General features: G+C 44.0%; 1 protein-coding gene across 1 annotated transcript in view; it reads left to right on the top strand.

The window, feature by feature from the left end:
• tenm2a (teneurin transmembrane protein 2a) overlaps positions 1-16,795 on the top strand; it is a 167,369-nt gene that overhangs the window by 140,116 nt on the left and 10,458 nt on the right. The window contains exons 12-23 of the mRNA XM_030062014.1: positions 288-488; positions 3,147-3,332; positions 8,265-8,411; positions 8,704-8,914; positions 10,430-10,549; positions 11,061-11,322; positions 11,598-11,865; positions 13,180-13,323; positions 13,787-14,036; positions 14,610-14,630; positions 14,789-15,018; positions 16,474-16,628. Coding sequence (XP_029917874.1) covers positions 288-488; positions 3,147-3,332; positions 8,265-8,411; positions 8,704-8,914; positions 10,430-10,549; positions 11,061-11,322; positions 11,598-11,865; positions 13,180-13,323; positions 13,787-14,036; positions 14,610-14,630; positions 14,789-15,018; positions 16,474-16,628 — 2,195 coding nt within the window. The remainder of the gene's footprint in view (positions 1-287; positions 489-3,146; positions 3,333-8,264; positions 8,412-8,703; positions 8,915-10,429; positions 10,550-11,060; positions 11,323-11,597; positions 11,866-13,179; positions 13,324-13,786; positions 14,037-14,609; positions 14,631-14,788; positions 15,019-16,473; positions 16,629-16,795) is intronic.

Genomic DNA, 16,795 nt, shown 5'->3' with positions numbered 1-16,795 from the left:
CGATTATAGAGTCAGCTATTCATTATTGTGTTTTTTAATTGCCTCAGTAACATGTCTCATTACTTTCATCATTTCCTTATCTTTTTTTTTTTGTGAACGTGAACAAAGAATGCAAATATGCCCTCTGTCACTTTCCCCTTCTTTAGAATGAGCTCATGATGTTTAGTCGTAGCATCATCTCCCGTGCTTGTGTGACTGTGTTATTTTTCATGTTTGAATCTCTGCGTCAAGCTGTCACTGTTAAACAAGTTTTTCATCTTGTATCTCTGTTTGTTTGTGTTACATAGTGGATTGCCTCGACCCGACGTGTTCCAACAACGGTATCTGTGTGAATGGGGAGTGCCACTGTAAGCCCGGCTGGGGAGGGCCACACTGTGAGCTGCCCAGGGCCCAATGTCCAGATCAGTGCCACGGCCACGGGGCCTTCATACCGGACACTGGCCTGTGTAGCTGTGACCCCAACTGGATGGGGCCAGATTGCTCCATGGGTAGGTATTCCTATACACCATCACCAGAGTTAGAGAACCAGTCATGTAGGCTACTTGTATGAGTTACATACCCAGAGTAACAAAGTCAAATGAAGTAAGAAAAATAAGCTCGGTATTTGCTTTGAAATGCAGTGGGATTTATGGGTAAAGGCCTTAAAAAGCAAATGTTCAACTTGTGTAGTTCTCTACTCGGTATAATAAAGCCATTAAAGTCCCATTGTTGGAGAGACAGCAATGCCAGTGCAGGAACACTTTGCATCGTAGGCTCACAGAAAAGAGCTCCAGCATTTGTTAAGAGTGAAACAATGCTTAACTTAAGACAACATTCTTTCCACACTGCAGGATCCCTCAGCAAGTGTATATAACAAGGATCTAACACAAAAAAAAATGTCTCTTTGTTGTGTTAGATCCGCGAATGTTACATTCCCTGCACACCAGGAGGACATGAACAGATTATCACATCTCGCCACATGCGCCGCTGCTGTCTGCTACATGTTGTCCTCCACACACTGTAATAGAGGCTCAGCAAATAAGCCTCTATGTCTTCACAATTAGCAGCAAAAGCACCAGAATAGCCGACTTTAAATGGGGGTTCTTGATGGAGAATCGTGTTTAGTGTAGAGTGTGTTTGATTATTTTACAGCGAGTGGAACGTGGCTTTTTATATCTGCGTAATTACCTCGAATGCTTTTCTCTCAGCATTGTCATATTTGGTGTTAGACATTTCAGGCATATATGCGTTGCTACACTATATTACCGTCAAACACACATTATAAAAAAATATCACCTGCTCCATATTGTGTCCTACACGGTGTTGCCTACTTTTGACGTCAGAATTAACATTATACCAATAATCCGATGCTGGTACAGAACTGTCAGGGTTCTTACATTTCCACAGGTCTGGACCCGGTGAGAGTTTTAGTATTGCCAAGTTCAATAAAATACACAGGGACTCTTTTCATACAGAGTCAAACGTAGCCATGACTTTCAATACAAGGTCTAAAGTTAACTCCCCGGAAATGTGCATTTGAGAGAGGGTTAGCTGAGATTTGATGCCCAGGTAGTGCCCAGTGGTAGTATTATTTTATCTGGAAAAAGGGAATCGTTTGGCCCTGCTGGCTACCCCATTGACTTTTGATGCTTTTCAAAATGGCACACACAGCGCTTAGAGATAGAGGTTTATGGGTGCTGCCATATCGTTTCATGGAGTCTTTTTTAAAGTTACCTTGTGAAAAGGCCTCAGCTAGGGGAGCGAGGGCTGGCGGAGAGCTCAGTTTATATTCAAAAAGTGGAAGTGACTTGCGATTGATCCTCCCGGTGCTGCAATGTTAGATTCATAGATTACATTAGCGGGCTATGGTATGATTGGTCCCAACTGCGATATAGGCTATTTACTTACATTCTGCAATCAATTATGCATAGCTTTTTTATAGATAATGTGCAGCTAAGGTAGGCACAGAATAGCAACATCTTGCTCGTATAGACTACACAGGCTGGGTTTTGTGGAACTGAGCATTCAAAAGCAACATTGTGGACTCTTCTTATTGTGAATGATTTTATAATCCGGCTTACAGACCTTTATCACAGCAGCCATTTTGACATGAAATAGGGTAAACACAGGTGTTACTGATGACATTAATTAAGGTTGTGTTCCATTTAGGTGTAACAGAGCCTTCCCAGGGAGCCAGCGTGCACTACACGTCTAAACGGAAGTGAACCTTAATGAATGTCACCAGCAACACCTGTGTTTACCCTATCTCATGTCAAAATGGCTGCTGCGGAAAAAAAAGGTCTATTCTCACTTAACGGCGTATCTGCTAACAGGTTCTCCCTCTTGATACGCCGATGTAGAAAGATAAAATACAGAAAACATTTTTTTTTCCACAGTTGAATTCACAAGACAGTCATTGTCATCGAACGCACGAGGAAAATCTGATTAACTTGCAAAGTAACAACAACGCAGAAGCATTAAGAATCGTTAAGAAAGTGGCAATGAACCAGTGTAGCTCTAGTCAACTGGCTTTAATCCTGCCGTCATCGAATTATTGTAGTTTATTTACCTAAGAGTGAACAAATGCATGCAGATAAAACACAACCTTGGGAGTTTATTCAACAAACAGTGATAATGTGTCTGAAAGATTAAATTATTACTAAAGTGTTGTTGAGGGAATGTCAGGTTCAGCAGCTGCGAGTCAAAATAAAAAGCATTCTATGCCTGTTCAGCTCAATGTATTGGAATTACTGACAACATGCTGTAACTGCACAAAGGAGTATTGGGCCACAGCGCTTATTCACTCCAGAAATCTTCACTAGAAATCATCCTTTGATTTCACCGGGGCACTTGACAGCACTTTGCACCCTCCTACCACCCCCCACCACCAATGTTTGTGTTGCCTGTCAAGTCTCAAAGATGGTGTGGCATGCACACGCTCACGTATTTGCCTGTGTATGGCATGGAACTAAATTTTCAGATCATTTAGCCCCCTGGCCAGCCACAGGGCCCCTTAATTACCCCTCGGTACTGCCCTAGCATCTCCAGGGTGTTAGAAAGCACACATGACCAAACACTACAAAAAAAAAAAAAAAACCTGCAAAAAAGTAAATAGTTTTGACTCCAGGCATGATGTTTGTGTCCCAAATCTCTTTGGCTTCCTTCAGAGGTGTGTTCAGTTGACTGTGGAACCCATGGGGTGTGTATGGGCGGAGCTTGTCGCTGTGAGGAGGGCTGGACTGGTGCCGGCTGTGACCAGCGTGTGTGTAACCCGCTCTGTATCAAACATGGAACCTGCAAGGACGGAAAGTGCCAGTGTCACCAGGGCTGGAACGGAGAGCACTGCACCATTGGTAAGTGCATATTGGTGTGTGTGCGTGCATGTGTGGGTAGTGTGTGCGTGTTTGGTGAGTATTTTTGTGTGAGTGCATGTGTGCGTCAACACGTGGGTGTGCACCGAAACACCAGCACCCAATCAGATTAAACCAGTAGCTCTTTTCCACTTTGTTAAAGGAATTTGGAAAAGAGAAGTGAGGCAAAGGGAAGACATCAGGGAATTGAAGTAAGGGGCTGACTTAGGAGGTGGGCGAACAGAAAGGAGAGGAAGGAACTTCTAAGAAGTGGGGGTGGAAGGATTACAAAAGAACAGGATTTAGTCGTTTTTAGGTTGCCTCTCAACTGCAGACCCCAGGAGTCTTAGTTTCTGTGGCCTTTGAAACACTAAAGTTATGTGATAAAAGATAAAACTCCTCACCTCAGCGTGATCAAAAAATATCTCTTTCACATTGTTTGCGTGTGTGTGTGTGTGTGTGTGTGTGTGTGTGTGTGTGTGTGTGTGTGTGTGCGCGCGCACGTGTGTGCTGGCGTGCGTGTGTACATTTTTATGTCAATCAATCACTGTCTCTCATATTGACATCACTGTCAGTGTGGATGGATGAATGCCACATTCGTTTGATTTACCCATAGTGCTTTGAGACACAAAGTCTCATTTCCCTGTCAACATCAGCACTGTGATTGCAATCTGACACATGCACACACAAACAAACACAGAGACACACCCATAATGCACACAAATATACACATGCACGCACGCGCACGCACACACACAGGGGAATAACAGTTTATGATCTCCCCGGTTCCCCCATCAGAAACTAGGGCAGCTTTGACTGCAGCATCAGCCTGAGATGAAAGAGTTGTCAGGCCTCAGCTTGGCGCAAAGCACACTTCACTAGCACCAGACACTCTCAGTCTTAGCTTATCTCAGCTTGCCTGTTGTTCATTCCAGCTCTGCATGATGTTGCTTGCATTAAAAAAAAAAAAAAAAAAAAAAAGAAAGAAAAAAAAAAGAAAAACTCTACACATCTCTTACCTTTTGCACGTTTTCTCCCACTGCAGACCATGGGAGCATGGTTGACAAAGCAGGTACCGTATCTGACTCTGTGGTTTGTTTTATAGCCTGTGGTGGTAGAAGCTAGCTGCTGCATCTGTGGGTTTTGGCCTGGCTTGGCTCTGTAGAATCTGTGGTGCTATCTGTCCGTAGATTAGGGGGCCAGTCTCAATGATAACTCCCTATGTGTAGCGCACTCCAATTTACAGCAGTGCACTACAGCAGGGGTTAGCTGTCATTGAGCCTAGATGTTGTGGGGGCACTGTAGAGCCTATAGTGTGGTATCAGCAGTGTTGAGGGGCTGTGCTGTGAACGTGTGGATGTGCATGCGTGTGAGCGTGTGACACGACTGCCTATTCCTAATGTGGATTTTAAACACAAACACATAACTCTGGTCATGTAGTGCGTGAACACAGCTGCTCCACACAAGGAAGAAAAAAAAAAATTATGAAAGCTATAAAAACTTTTGAGGTAATTGGTGAATTTCATAGGCCACTGATGCGAGGCCTTAATGCGGTGTCAAAGTACAGAGCTGTTGAGTGTGTGTGTTTACGTTTGGGTATTTGTGGCAACATTCGTGGCCATGGTACAGTGGCTAATAAATTCATTTTGTGTGTGTGTGCGTGCGTATGTGTGGGTGTGTTCATTTGTGTGTCTGTATGTGCCCCTGCGTGTGTGTGTGTGTGCGTGTGTGTGTGTGTGCACATAGCTAGCATATTAATTCCAGATTTTCTATCTTTTCATCAAAACCATCACCGCCAACCATAGCAAATAAAAACAACTTAACAATTTAGTCAGATCACACAAAGATAAACGGATTCATCGCTCAGGTTAAGACATTGATGCAAAAAGAGAGGGGTGCAGGTCGAGGGTGAGTTGTCTCCCACACACAGCAAGAATGCTTAATAGATAGCCCTGCAGCTGAACCTCTGTCGGGTTACACGGAGCAGTGCAGATTGCCTGACAGTGCAGGTCCCTAGAGCACCGTTGAGAGTGTCCTCTCACCCTCTAAGCTTAATGGAATAGCTCTCATTGTTTTATGAAGAGCCGACCCCGAGAAAAGGTAAATCGTAGGGGTTAAGGAGGGAGAGGGAGAGAGAGTCGAGCAAAGAGGAATTAGATGAAGTGAAAGAGAGACGTACAAGAGAGAGAGGTCAAAGAACATGTGGAGAAAAGCAATCATCGTAATTTTTAAGGTAGCTTCTTAACAATAGAGGGAGAAGATGAAGGCAGGTTTATGTGAAGAATTGTTACCAGTGCAGTGCTATCTGGTCCATCCATAAGCAGTGGTCTTGGATTTATGGCTCTGACCTTTACTTTATGACCTTTCGAGCAGACAAGCCCGGATAGTGGGGGAACGGCTGAACTTTTTTAGTACAATATCTTGACTTTGTTTCTTTTTTGTACTTTGTTCTCGTTCCTTTCTCTCCCTCTCTCTCTCTCTCTCTCTCTCTCTCTCTCTGAGTCGCTTACATAGTATCTTTCTCTAACCGGAGGCACACACCAACACCCATCCACTCCACCACCACCATCACACACACGCACACACACACACACACACCCCACACACAAGTGTGTGTGCTGACCCATAACCCGAGGCAATTTCTTCTCCTTTTTAAGGGGATTTCATCAGAGTCCAACTACATTAGTGGGGAGGGTGGACTTAATAGTTTCTGAAATCCCACTTTATTCTAGTTAGTATGAGGGAGTATTGACTGGGCCCTGGCATTAAAGAGAGAGGAGCCTCGTGCCGGCCTGCCCAGGCAAGCCGATCAATGCCCACTATGGATTGTCCTGTCCAGGCGCTTCATAAGTATTTGGCTGCTTTAAATGGCAACTCCATTTAACAGGCAATCACTGCTAACTGCCTTTGTTCCCCGAGCTCAATACTTGGGGACAATCTATTCCAGCCTGACTGTTAATACAGCGTCATGAGCAGTCCCCTGATGCAGAAAATGGTATTAATTAAAGATAAAAACCTTTGATTTGATTCCTCTTGTTGAGCTGAAAAACGTGGTTAAGCCCTTCTGCCCCCTCCCCCTCCCCCTCCCCCAATCCTCCTCCCTCCCGGTAGTTCAAATGAGAAGGCACTCTGCCTCTCTGAAAGTCCTTTGTTGACTTTCCTTTGTCACCCTGTGGTTGAGACATATGATAAAATGCCAATCGGGGTGAAATGCCTGTTAATTTAGCTGCTGCCTCGGTTAAGATTGCACCATTTGTATTCATAATGCATGGCTTTATTGATGTGGCGATTTGTTAGAAGGCTAAATCCTACAGTGCAACTTGACTGAAAATATGTTCATTAATCTACTGAGCAGGGCTCAGTGAAAAGCATTTCATATTCATAATCTCTGACTGGGTTATTTTGTCCTTCTCACTTTATGTCGGCACACTACCACTGGGTGGGAAATGTCAGGTCACATCTCTAGGGTGCATCTTGCTGGGTGGGTGCGTGTGTGAGTGGGTGTGTGGGAGGGTAGTTTTGTGTGTGTGTGTGTGTGTGTGTGTGTGTGTGTCTATGAATGAGTGCCTTTGTGTGCATGTGTATTTTGAGAGTTTGTGCATGCATGTATTGTTTTATCAGTCAACCCTGTCTTTGCCTCCATCTCCCGTGGGTAGACTTAAGAGTGTCACATCTCGCTCCCTCATTTATTTAGGAGGAAATCATTGTGACAAGTTTGTTTTGGGCTCTTTGTGCTGCTGGTGAAAACATTGTCATTGTGTGTCATCATGGCTTTTCCCTCTCCCTGATAGATTAGTGTGACAAACACACAGTTTTGTATTAGCGAAAGCTAAATGGGTGCAGTTTAGAGCAGCACAGGACAAAATCTAGTGACAAGCTACGTTGTAGAGGCCTTTTGAAATAATGTTGATGGGCAATACTGTGTCAGCATGTATGAGAATTGGCAAAATGCAATAAAAAATATTGTAAATATAGCAGGCTTTAAACAAAACCATCATGAGAAGATTTGCTTCTCTAGGCATGTGGCTGGTGCTCTTATTCAGAATATCTTATGAGTGTAACAGTGGAATAAGCCGACAATGTAATGCAAAGGTCACAGCCACTAGGAAGGCAGTATATCTAACATATGTACTACTACTTAAACAAAAATTACTCTCTTATGACTGCAGAATTACTTATCTAGATTGCCTCAAATGCTTTCCATGTATCACTGCCTTAAAGTCACTCTTAGGTTAAGGGTGGCCTTCCTATACAAGTTAGAGACGAACCTGGCTGCAGGGCTTCAGATATTGCTCGGGCATTTGCATAAGCCAGAGTGAAGGTTTATGAGTTTATAGACTGCCACCACACACACACACATACACACACACAGACACACACACACACACACACACACACACACAGAGTTGAACATAATCTCTCATGAGACAGCATTACTCTCAGGCCATCAGAATCCCATTACCTACACTGAATCATAAGTAAGAGAGAGAGAGTGTGATAGAGAGAGGGAGATGGAGGAAGAGAGAGAGAGAGATGATTGGGTGGGGCTCTATCAAGTAAGTGAGTCAAGTAATTCATCCACCCCTGTCCACACATACACACACATTAACAGCCATCCCAGTAGTACAGAGACATACAGATGGGAAAGTGTAGATGAAAATTGACCTTCAGAATTAAATTGATTCTTCAGCAATGGATACTTACAGTATGCTACCGTGTGGTTATTAAATTGAGTGAGACACACTGGTCTATAGTAAGCGTATGAGCGTGTGTGTAAGTGAATGTTTGCGTTCATTTATATATCACTGATGATGAAACAAATAAGCATCACCGTGCCTTTCTCCCTTCATCCCTTCCTTTTTTCCCATCGTCTCCTTCGTTCTCACCACCCTCTCCTCTCTCCTCCTCCCCTCTCCTGCTGTCCTTTCTTCTCAGATGGCTGTCCTAACCTGTGTAATGGGAACGGCCAGTGCACCATGGGACAACAGAGTTGGCACTGTGAATGCCAGACCGGCTGGAGGGGCCCTGGCTGCAGTGTTGCCATGGAGACTTCATGTGCTGACAACAAGGACAATGAAGGAGGTGAATGGGGGAGGAGTAAGAAATTATGGGGTTGCACTTTTATAAGAACAGCCCTACTAAAGAATGCCAAAAATGTTGCTGGAGAAGGGAAGAAGGAAATTAGAAAGAAAGGAAGGTAGAAGACAAACAACAGAAAAGAATAATGTATTATAACATTGGAATAAGATGGAGCTTTCATGATAAGAGCCCTCCCTATGAAAAAATGATAAAGAGAAACAAAGAAGGAATTACTTGTTCCCTTTACTCTTCTGACACTACCACCATGTTGCTCCCTCTCTCCTCCCTCTCTCAGATGGGTTAACAGACTGCATGGATCCTGACTGCTGCATCCAGAGTCCCTGTCAGAACAGTCCTCTGTGTCGGGGCTCCCGGGACCCTCTGCAGGTCATCCAGCAGAACCCACTGTCCCAGCCTCGTGTCCGGTCCTTCTATGACCGTGTCAAGATGCTCGTAGGAAGGGACAGCACGCACATCATCCCTGGGGAAAACCCATTCAACTCCAGGTAGGCAGGAAGATCTGTTTGACCTGGTAAATCTGACCAAATCTCAAATATTGCACCAAGAGTTTCCACTGACTTACAGTGGAGTAAGCCTACTGCCACATATTGAAAGCTTTAAGCTTATTTATAATATTCAAAATTATATTACAATACAAAAGTATCGTTATAAGTAAAATTATGTTTGCATCATGGCTGCCATTTTTGTTGTTGTGCCTTTGTTTAATAGGATGTTCAGTCAATGGCAACAGTTTTAAGGTGAAAGATGGCATATGCTTGGCCCGGATTTTGACAAAGGACAGATAATTGGGCAAGAACAAATGGGCCTGACCCCAGGCCCCACTAATTTATTGGACATTATGTACAAGCTGACAAAACTTGTAGTTACAAGCTGTTCCCCTGACAGCACACTGACAGATTCCAAGAATCATAGCTCTGCAAATGAACTGCTGAAACATTGTGAAGAGAAATATATCCATAGCTTTAAGATTTCCATTGCATGTAACCATTCATCAGACATTAGTAACAGTTACAGGCATTCCAAAACTGTGTTTGTATTAGTATTTTAAATTTGAGTTACAACCAAAGGCTTTTTTTTTTTCAATTTTCTTAATAGCACAGAACTGCTAACAGGGTACAAGTTCATTCCCATTGAAATTCACAACTGAATGCCAACTTTCAACTTGGCTTGGAGGGTGAAAAAAGCGTATTCATTTTGCACATTTATGCTTTGGTGTTTTTGAGAATACCAACCCTTGATAGTTACCTCCTTTAAAATGCCTGGCCTCTGTATGTCTAAATAGCTGTTTTGAAAAATATCCTAACTCCACTCCCAATAACACAATTGTCAACTACACTTCAGCCTTACTGGGATTGCCAAGACTAAATAAAAGTTTCCAGCCAAAGCCAAGGTTTTTCCATTTGTCAACAACATTTTGAGTGGATGCAGACTAAAGCGCTGGCCATGGTGCTGAATACTGTCCACGGGCATTTATGCATGCAGATGTCAGATGTTTCTAAGGTGATAACTTATCAAAGTGGCGATATGTTGAACTGATATGTTGTGTAAATGCATGAATGTGTTTCAAGTAAAAACACACACTCCAGGTAGGCACTGCAGGCACTGGCTCTCTAAGATAATAACAAAAATACAACCTATTATACACAGGAACTCACATGCACACACACTACACATAAAAACACACATATCTGTGCTTTGACATGGTTTGTTTACATGATTGAAGTGAGCTAATCGAGATGGTGGAGTTGATACCTATTTCTAATTAATGATGGGTGGAGGACTAAAGCAATAAATGAATGGACAAATTGGATGATTAAAAGATGGAGAGATTAATGAAATCAGATGATGGACGGTTGAAAAGATAGGGTTGATAGATTGACGCTGTCACTCCCTGACTCTGTCTCTTTATACCTATCTAAATATGTATCTCTACACCACCTCTCTCTGCCTCTCTCCGTCTCTCTCTCACTCTCTTTCTCTCTCTGTCTTTCTTCCTTCAGTTTGGCATCTCTTATCAGAGGTCAGGTGTTGACTACAGATGGAACGCCTCTGGTGGGAGTCAATGTGTCCTTTGTCAACTATCCGCATTATGGATACACACTGACACGGCAGGATGGAACGTATGTACCACCTACCAAGCACTCCTTACTGAAATAATTGTTAAGTTAAATTAAGGTTAGGATTACATTACAATACATTACATTAGAGTTTAATGAGCTCATGCAGAAACTCGGCTCCTACAGCCACAAATAATAAGATACAGCAAAAAGTTGAAAAAAAAAAAAAAGGATTTCCAGTAATAACCAAGCAAATGGGTTTGTCAAGCATAGCACAGCCAACAAGTAAAGCACTCAAACTTTTTACAGTATATAAGTTAGGTGTGCAACACAGAAGTATAGCATTATGGGAGAAATAAAACTCAGCATATGCAGTAGTAGAATCAATAAAAATATATTACATATGCAATTTATAAGAAAATATGACAATATGAAAAGTATTGATTTTGTGTAACTATAGTAATACATGTGGTATTACTAGTGTCATACAGTTATCTACAATCTATAGTCCAAATAGCAGTCTGCTTCCTCCATCTGTGTCTCACACCCATCCTCTTCCTCTAAACCTCTCCAGGTTTGACCTGATAGCTAATGGCGGTGCATCACTGACCCTGCGCTTTGAACGTGCCCCCTTCCTGAGCCAGGAGCGCACTGTGTGGCTGCCCTGGAGCCGGTTTTATGCCATGGACACCCTGGTGCTCAAGACTGAGGAGAACACGATCCCTGGCTGTGACCTGAGTGGCTTTGTCAGGCCTGACCCCCTGGTGGTTGCCTCCCCTCTCTCCTCCTTCTTCAGCTCCAAGCCAGGAGAGAAGCCTATCATCCCAGAGACACAGGTGCCATACCGCTGACCTCTGACAGCAGGCTAATCTTCCCTCTGTTTTCCCCCTTTCTTCCCACTTTCCTGCATGCCTGTATGATTTCCTTTCCTTACTTTCTCCCATTTGGCTTGCCTTTCTTTCTTTCTTTCTTTCTTTCTTTCTTTCTTTCTTTCTTTCTTTTCTCTTTTTTTGTCCTTCAGCCCTCCGTGGAACCGTGACCCTCATTACTCTCTCTCTCTCTAATCCCCACTAATCCTTCTCTCCTCTCATCTTCTCTCTTTGTCTTCCAGGTGCTGCATGAGCAGATCGAGGTGCCGGGCACAAGTCTAAAGCTGTGCTACCTAAGCTCCAGGACCCAGGGTTACCGCTCCCTGCTCAAGGTGACCATGACCCCAGCCGTGGTGTCCATGGGCCTTCTAAAAGTTCATCTGATGGTGGCCGTGGAGGGGCACCTCTTCCAGAAGTGGTTCCATGCCTCACCCAACTTGGCCTACACCTACATCTGGGATAAGACTGATGCATATGGCCAGAGGGTCTACGGGCTTTCTGAGGCTGTCGGTGAGTGGAAGAGACAGATGGAAAGGAAGCTGTGTTGTGAGGTTAGGGCTGAGAGTGCAGACTTCCTCCACCTCGGCACTCACTGACTGGATTAGAAACTTTACCAGTTGGAGAACACAGACAATGACAGAGGGAGAGAGTGTTAATTAGGAATCTTGAAGAAGAGATGAAACACTCCATAACCCCACTCTGCTGCACACTATGGCCAGAGCTAAGTGCTTTTTTCATATGTCTATTTCTCATTGAGGCTGCACGTGCTTCAGGCAGCCAGCCATAACGGTGGTGAAGGGTTATTAGCCATCAGGGTAAGTTAGCTGTTAGCTAGCTGAGCAGCAAGCAGGGGCCAGGGGAGCCTCAGTACTATTACAGTCCACTGTCACATTTGGTCACAGTTGCTGTCAGCTGAATGCTGCTGTCAAGCCCAGGATGTAGTGGGCATCTGGGGATACAATGTGGACTAAAACCATAAAAGGCATACTGTTGAGCATATTACATTCACCTTAAGTACCCTAGCACCCATACGTTTTCCTATTTCCCCCCAAAATATGAATTGATATACATGGTCAAGAATTAGGTTGTGTTGTGCTAACCGTGATCATGGATACAGGTCTATTGCATTATCATTTATTGTCATGCTGAAAAGGTTCAGGCAAACAGCACTCTCACTGAGACTTATATGGGAGTTGATGTATTAACACACATTTCCTTTTAGTGGGTAGGAGAACAAGTGAACGTACAAACACACTCATACACATAGTGTGTATTCACAGGCAGATACACGCACATATATGCACAGAAACAAATCCACAGTGTCCATTTAGTACCTTGTCTCTATTCCTTGTTTATCCAAATCAATGAAACCCTGTCAACACATGTGCATGATGGGGGTGTAATGTTCCCACCAGCAGAGTTTGTTACCGTGGCAACTGGCCTGGCCTGCAGAGATGGAGGCCCAACAGGCAATCCGTCCAATTAACAAGGCTTTTAATTGATTTAGCAGCATGTGAGAGTGTTAGCTAGGTGTTAATGCAGGTCTGGATGGAGGTGCAAACTCGTTGCTCTGTGTATCAAACGCAATTTGTAGCTTAAATGAACTCTGAAAATGTGCATGTTACATTTGTACATTTGTATGCTGTATGTGTATGTAGGTTATTTCTGGTATTGCATTCTTTCTCTTTGGCCTCAATTTCTTTTTCCTATTTTTATTTTACACATTTTGTATCCTCTGGTGTATGTTTCATCACTTCTTCCCATTTTCCTATTCCTCTTTTCTCTATTTCTGTCTGTTTTGCTTCCTATCTTTTCTATGTGTAGTGTCTGTGGGCTATGAGTATGAATCCTGTGCCAGTCTCATTCTGTGGGAGAAGAGAACAGCCATCCTGCAAGGCTTTGAACTGGATCCCACCAATCTGGGAGGCTGGTCACTTGACAAACACCATATACTCAACACCCGCAGCGGTGCGTATACACTCTCAGACATACTTGCACATAAACGTGCACAGAATTGCAGACACACAATGGTGCTTACACGAACACATGGGAAAATAATTTTTGATGCATCATCTACTGTACCATTATCTAAATTCTGCGCTAATGCTGAGGCGTTGAAATATAAATGGGTTGATGTGGTGATGTTCGCCCGCTGTGCTAATCAATGCACTAATGGAATGGACACACACCGTCTGTCTCTAAGTGGAGTTGAACACACAAAGTAAACACATGCCAGTAAACAACTCTCCCTGCATCCATGTAGATTTTACTTCACACATAAATATGCTTGCATTAAATTAGAAAAACACTGTGAAGCTTCAAAACAAGCTTCTGCAGTGACTCAGAGTGTCCTTTTATGCCAAAGAAATAATGAAACTGAAATAATGTCCTCTGTTCTCCCTTTCCATCCTCTCATCTATGTCCTGTCCAGGGATCCTCCACAAGGGCAACGGGGAGAATATCTTTGTGACGGAGCAGCCCCCGGTAATCACCAGCATCATGGGAAATGGGCGGAGGCGTAGCATCTCCTGCCCCAGCTGTAATGGCCTTGCAGACGGTAACAAGCTGCTGGCACCGGTCGCCCTAGCATCGGGCATTGATGGCAGCCTCTACGTTGGAGACCTTAACTTTGTACGCAGGGTCTACCCATCTATGAACACCACCAGCATCCTGGAACTAAGGTACGGGTCAGGGGAGCATGATGTGGAGAAAAGAGTAGTTACGTAAGGAAGAAGTATGGCAATATGATGTATAGTCTTGTGGAGAGGAATGATGAAGAGATAGCTAGAATTAGTGATGAACACAAAGTTCTAAAAGTAGGAGTGAATGAACAGCTGGAAAACTGAGAAGAGAAGCAAGGATTAATCAGACAGCAGATTGGGATTTGGGAGAGTTTTGATGTTGCCGTGGAAATGCTGATAAGAAACGGGGGGGTTCGGGTGAATGATTAGATTAAGAAGAGGTAAGGAGGCAGAAGATCAAGAGAGGGAAAAGAAGAGTTTTCTGCAATACATAGACCGTGCAGGACTGGATTCTCCCAGGAACCAAAAAAAAAAAAAAGGTGCTGAGACACTAGGGATAGCAAGATTGAAGCTGAATTATACACTGCACTAGATACCATTTCTCCAGGGTGTTTTTATCCATGTTTAAATTTTGCTGTTTGCATCACAGCTAGCTCTCTGGCTGTCTCTGTAGGTTGCCGTGTGAATTAACATTTGTTTTGTTGTGCTTTTATCTTGCATCCTCCCTTGAAGGAACAAAGATTTCCGGCACAGGTGAGATGCTTGTGATGATAAATCAAATGTTTCTGGTGGATATCCCAGCAATAGCACAAGTACTTCACTTTGAACATTTCCCACTAAAACAATAGAAAATCATAGAAAATCAGCCATTCCTCGGCATGAGAATTATCACTTATTATTCTCCCCCTCAGTAACAACCCAACCCACAAGTACTTCCTGGCTGTGGATCCGGTATCCGGGGCATTGTTTATCTCGGATACCAACTCTCGTCGTATCTACCGTGTTCGTTCACTAACGGGTGGCCGACTGCTGTCAGACAACGCTGAGGTGGTGGCTGGGACTGGAGAGCAGTGCCTGCCTTTTGATGAGCGTTGTGGGGATGGAGGCAAAGCCACCGAAGCCACACTTATGAGCCCCAAAGGTGAGCCAGTGAAGGGAAACACACTGACAACAAACACACCTAAGCAAGGCAGCAGCCCAGAATTGCTGTTTTTGTTGTGGTGGTGGTGAAATTCCTCCCTCAGATTTCCATGGATTCATGTGTTGAAGGAAAATAACGATGGATAATGGCCTTCATGCTGGCCGCTGATCTTTGAAAGCCTCGCAATTTTTCTTCCGCTTTGTAACTGACTGCTTCAGTGTCAATAACCCCCAGACAGCCATCCCATGTGTGGGAGAAATAAATTGAAGGCAGCTTAAATTTTTCTTAATCACAAAATCGTTTTCATAATCTGCCCATCTTGTGATTCAACTAAAGCAGGACAGAGACAGAAGGAGGTTATAAACCAGATTAATGTTAAACTTATTAATGGAATGATTTTTGTGGTTCACTGGAGCTTGGAACATTGTGACACCAAACTGTCAAGGATGTCACACTGTCACATTTCCTGTCAGTGACGTAAGTGTGTGTACAGGCGTGCATGTACGGCTGCAAATGTTCACTTGGTGTGTTTGTAATGTGTGTGCCAGTGTGCACGCACGTGAGAGTGTGTGTGTGAGTGTGTGAGTGTGACTGTGGTTGTTTGTGAAAGAGACGACGGGGAGAGATAGGAGAAGACAATGAGGTACTGATTCCCTTTCACCTGTCAGAGGCAAAGTCAGCCAGCTCACGTCAGCTTACCCTCCACCCCCCTCTCTCTCTCTTTCTCTCTCTTTCTCTCTCTCTCTCTCTCCACCACACTTGCTTCTCTCCCTCTCTCTTTTCCCTCTTTCCTCTCTCTCCCCTCTCTCTCTTTGTTGCTTTCTCTCGCTTACTCTGTGTCCTTTGCTGTATCCTCCATCTGTTGTTGTGTATCTCATCACATCTAGGAGTTATTTTGGGGCACAGTTGCCTAGAACAAACACACCTGTCTGAATGCCTGCTGCCTGTTAGACCGACAAGGCTGACACTGCACCACTGGTAAATGATAAGAAGAGAAAGGCAGAAACAAATGAAAAGGAGGAAGGAGGGGTGACAAACAAACAAACAAACTAACAAAAAAAAAAAAAAAAAAACAGACAGACCAACAGAGGGAAATTCAGGATATGAGGGGCAACCAAGGAGAGAGGAGGAGTGCTACAGATCACTTGCCACTTTCTGAAGATAGGGAGCGCCGTTCTAAAAAAATCTACCTGCAGTCTATCATTGTCCTCTGGGAGGAGCATCTGCTCATCTATGCATCCCAATGACTCATCCCAAAACTAACACTTCAGTGCTCATTCAGTCACTGTGTTCCCTCTCACTCATTGAAACATTGGGCAATTCAGCTGTCAGACCTGCTATCTGTTTTCAGCCAGTGGAAAAAAATGAAGTATAATGGACTTAAAATGCCTATCAGTTGCCCACTCTGCTAGAATTATGAGTCTTCATCCTTGGTCGTCATCTCCCCTTTGACAGGTATCGCGGTGGATAAAAATGGACTAATGTACTTTGTGGACGCTACCATGATCCGTAAGGTGGACCAGAACGGAATCATCTCCACTCTGCTGGGGGCCAACGATCTGACTGCTGTACGGCCATTGAGCTGTGACGCCAGCATGGATGTCAGCCAGGTACGATGGGTAGGAGGAAGGGAGGAAGTGATGAAGGTTGATGGGATGATAGATGATGATCTAACTGCCCCAGGAGAGCTCAGCTATGACATTGGCGTGGACACCAGCCAGCCAGGAGGTCAGGGAGTGATTGATTTAGGGAGGGATTAAAGAGGTTGAAGCCATGG

Source organism: Myripristis murdjan, chromosome 10, assembly GCF_902150065.1.
Source record: "Myripristis murdjan chromosome 10, fMyrMur1.1, whole genome shotgun sequence".
NCBI lineage: Eukaryota > Metazoa > Chordata > Actinopteri > Holocentriformes > Holocentridae > Myripristis > Myripristis murdjan.
This window is presented reverse-complemented; position numbering and strand designations above follow the sequence as displayed.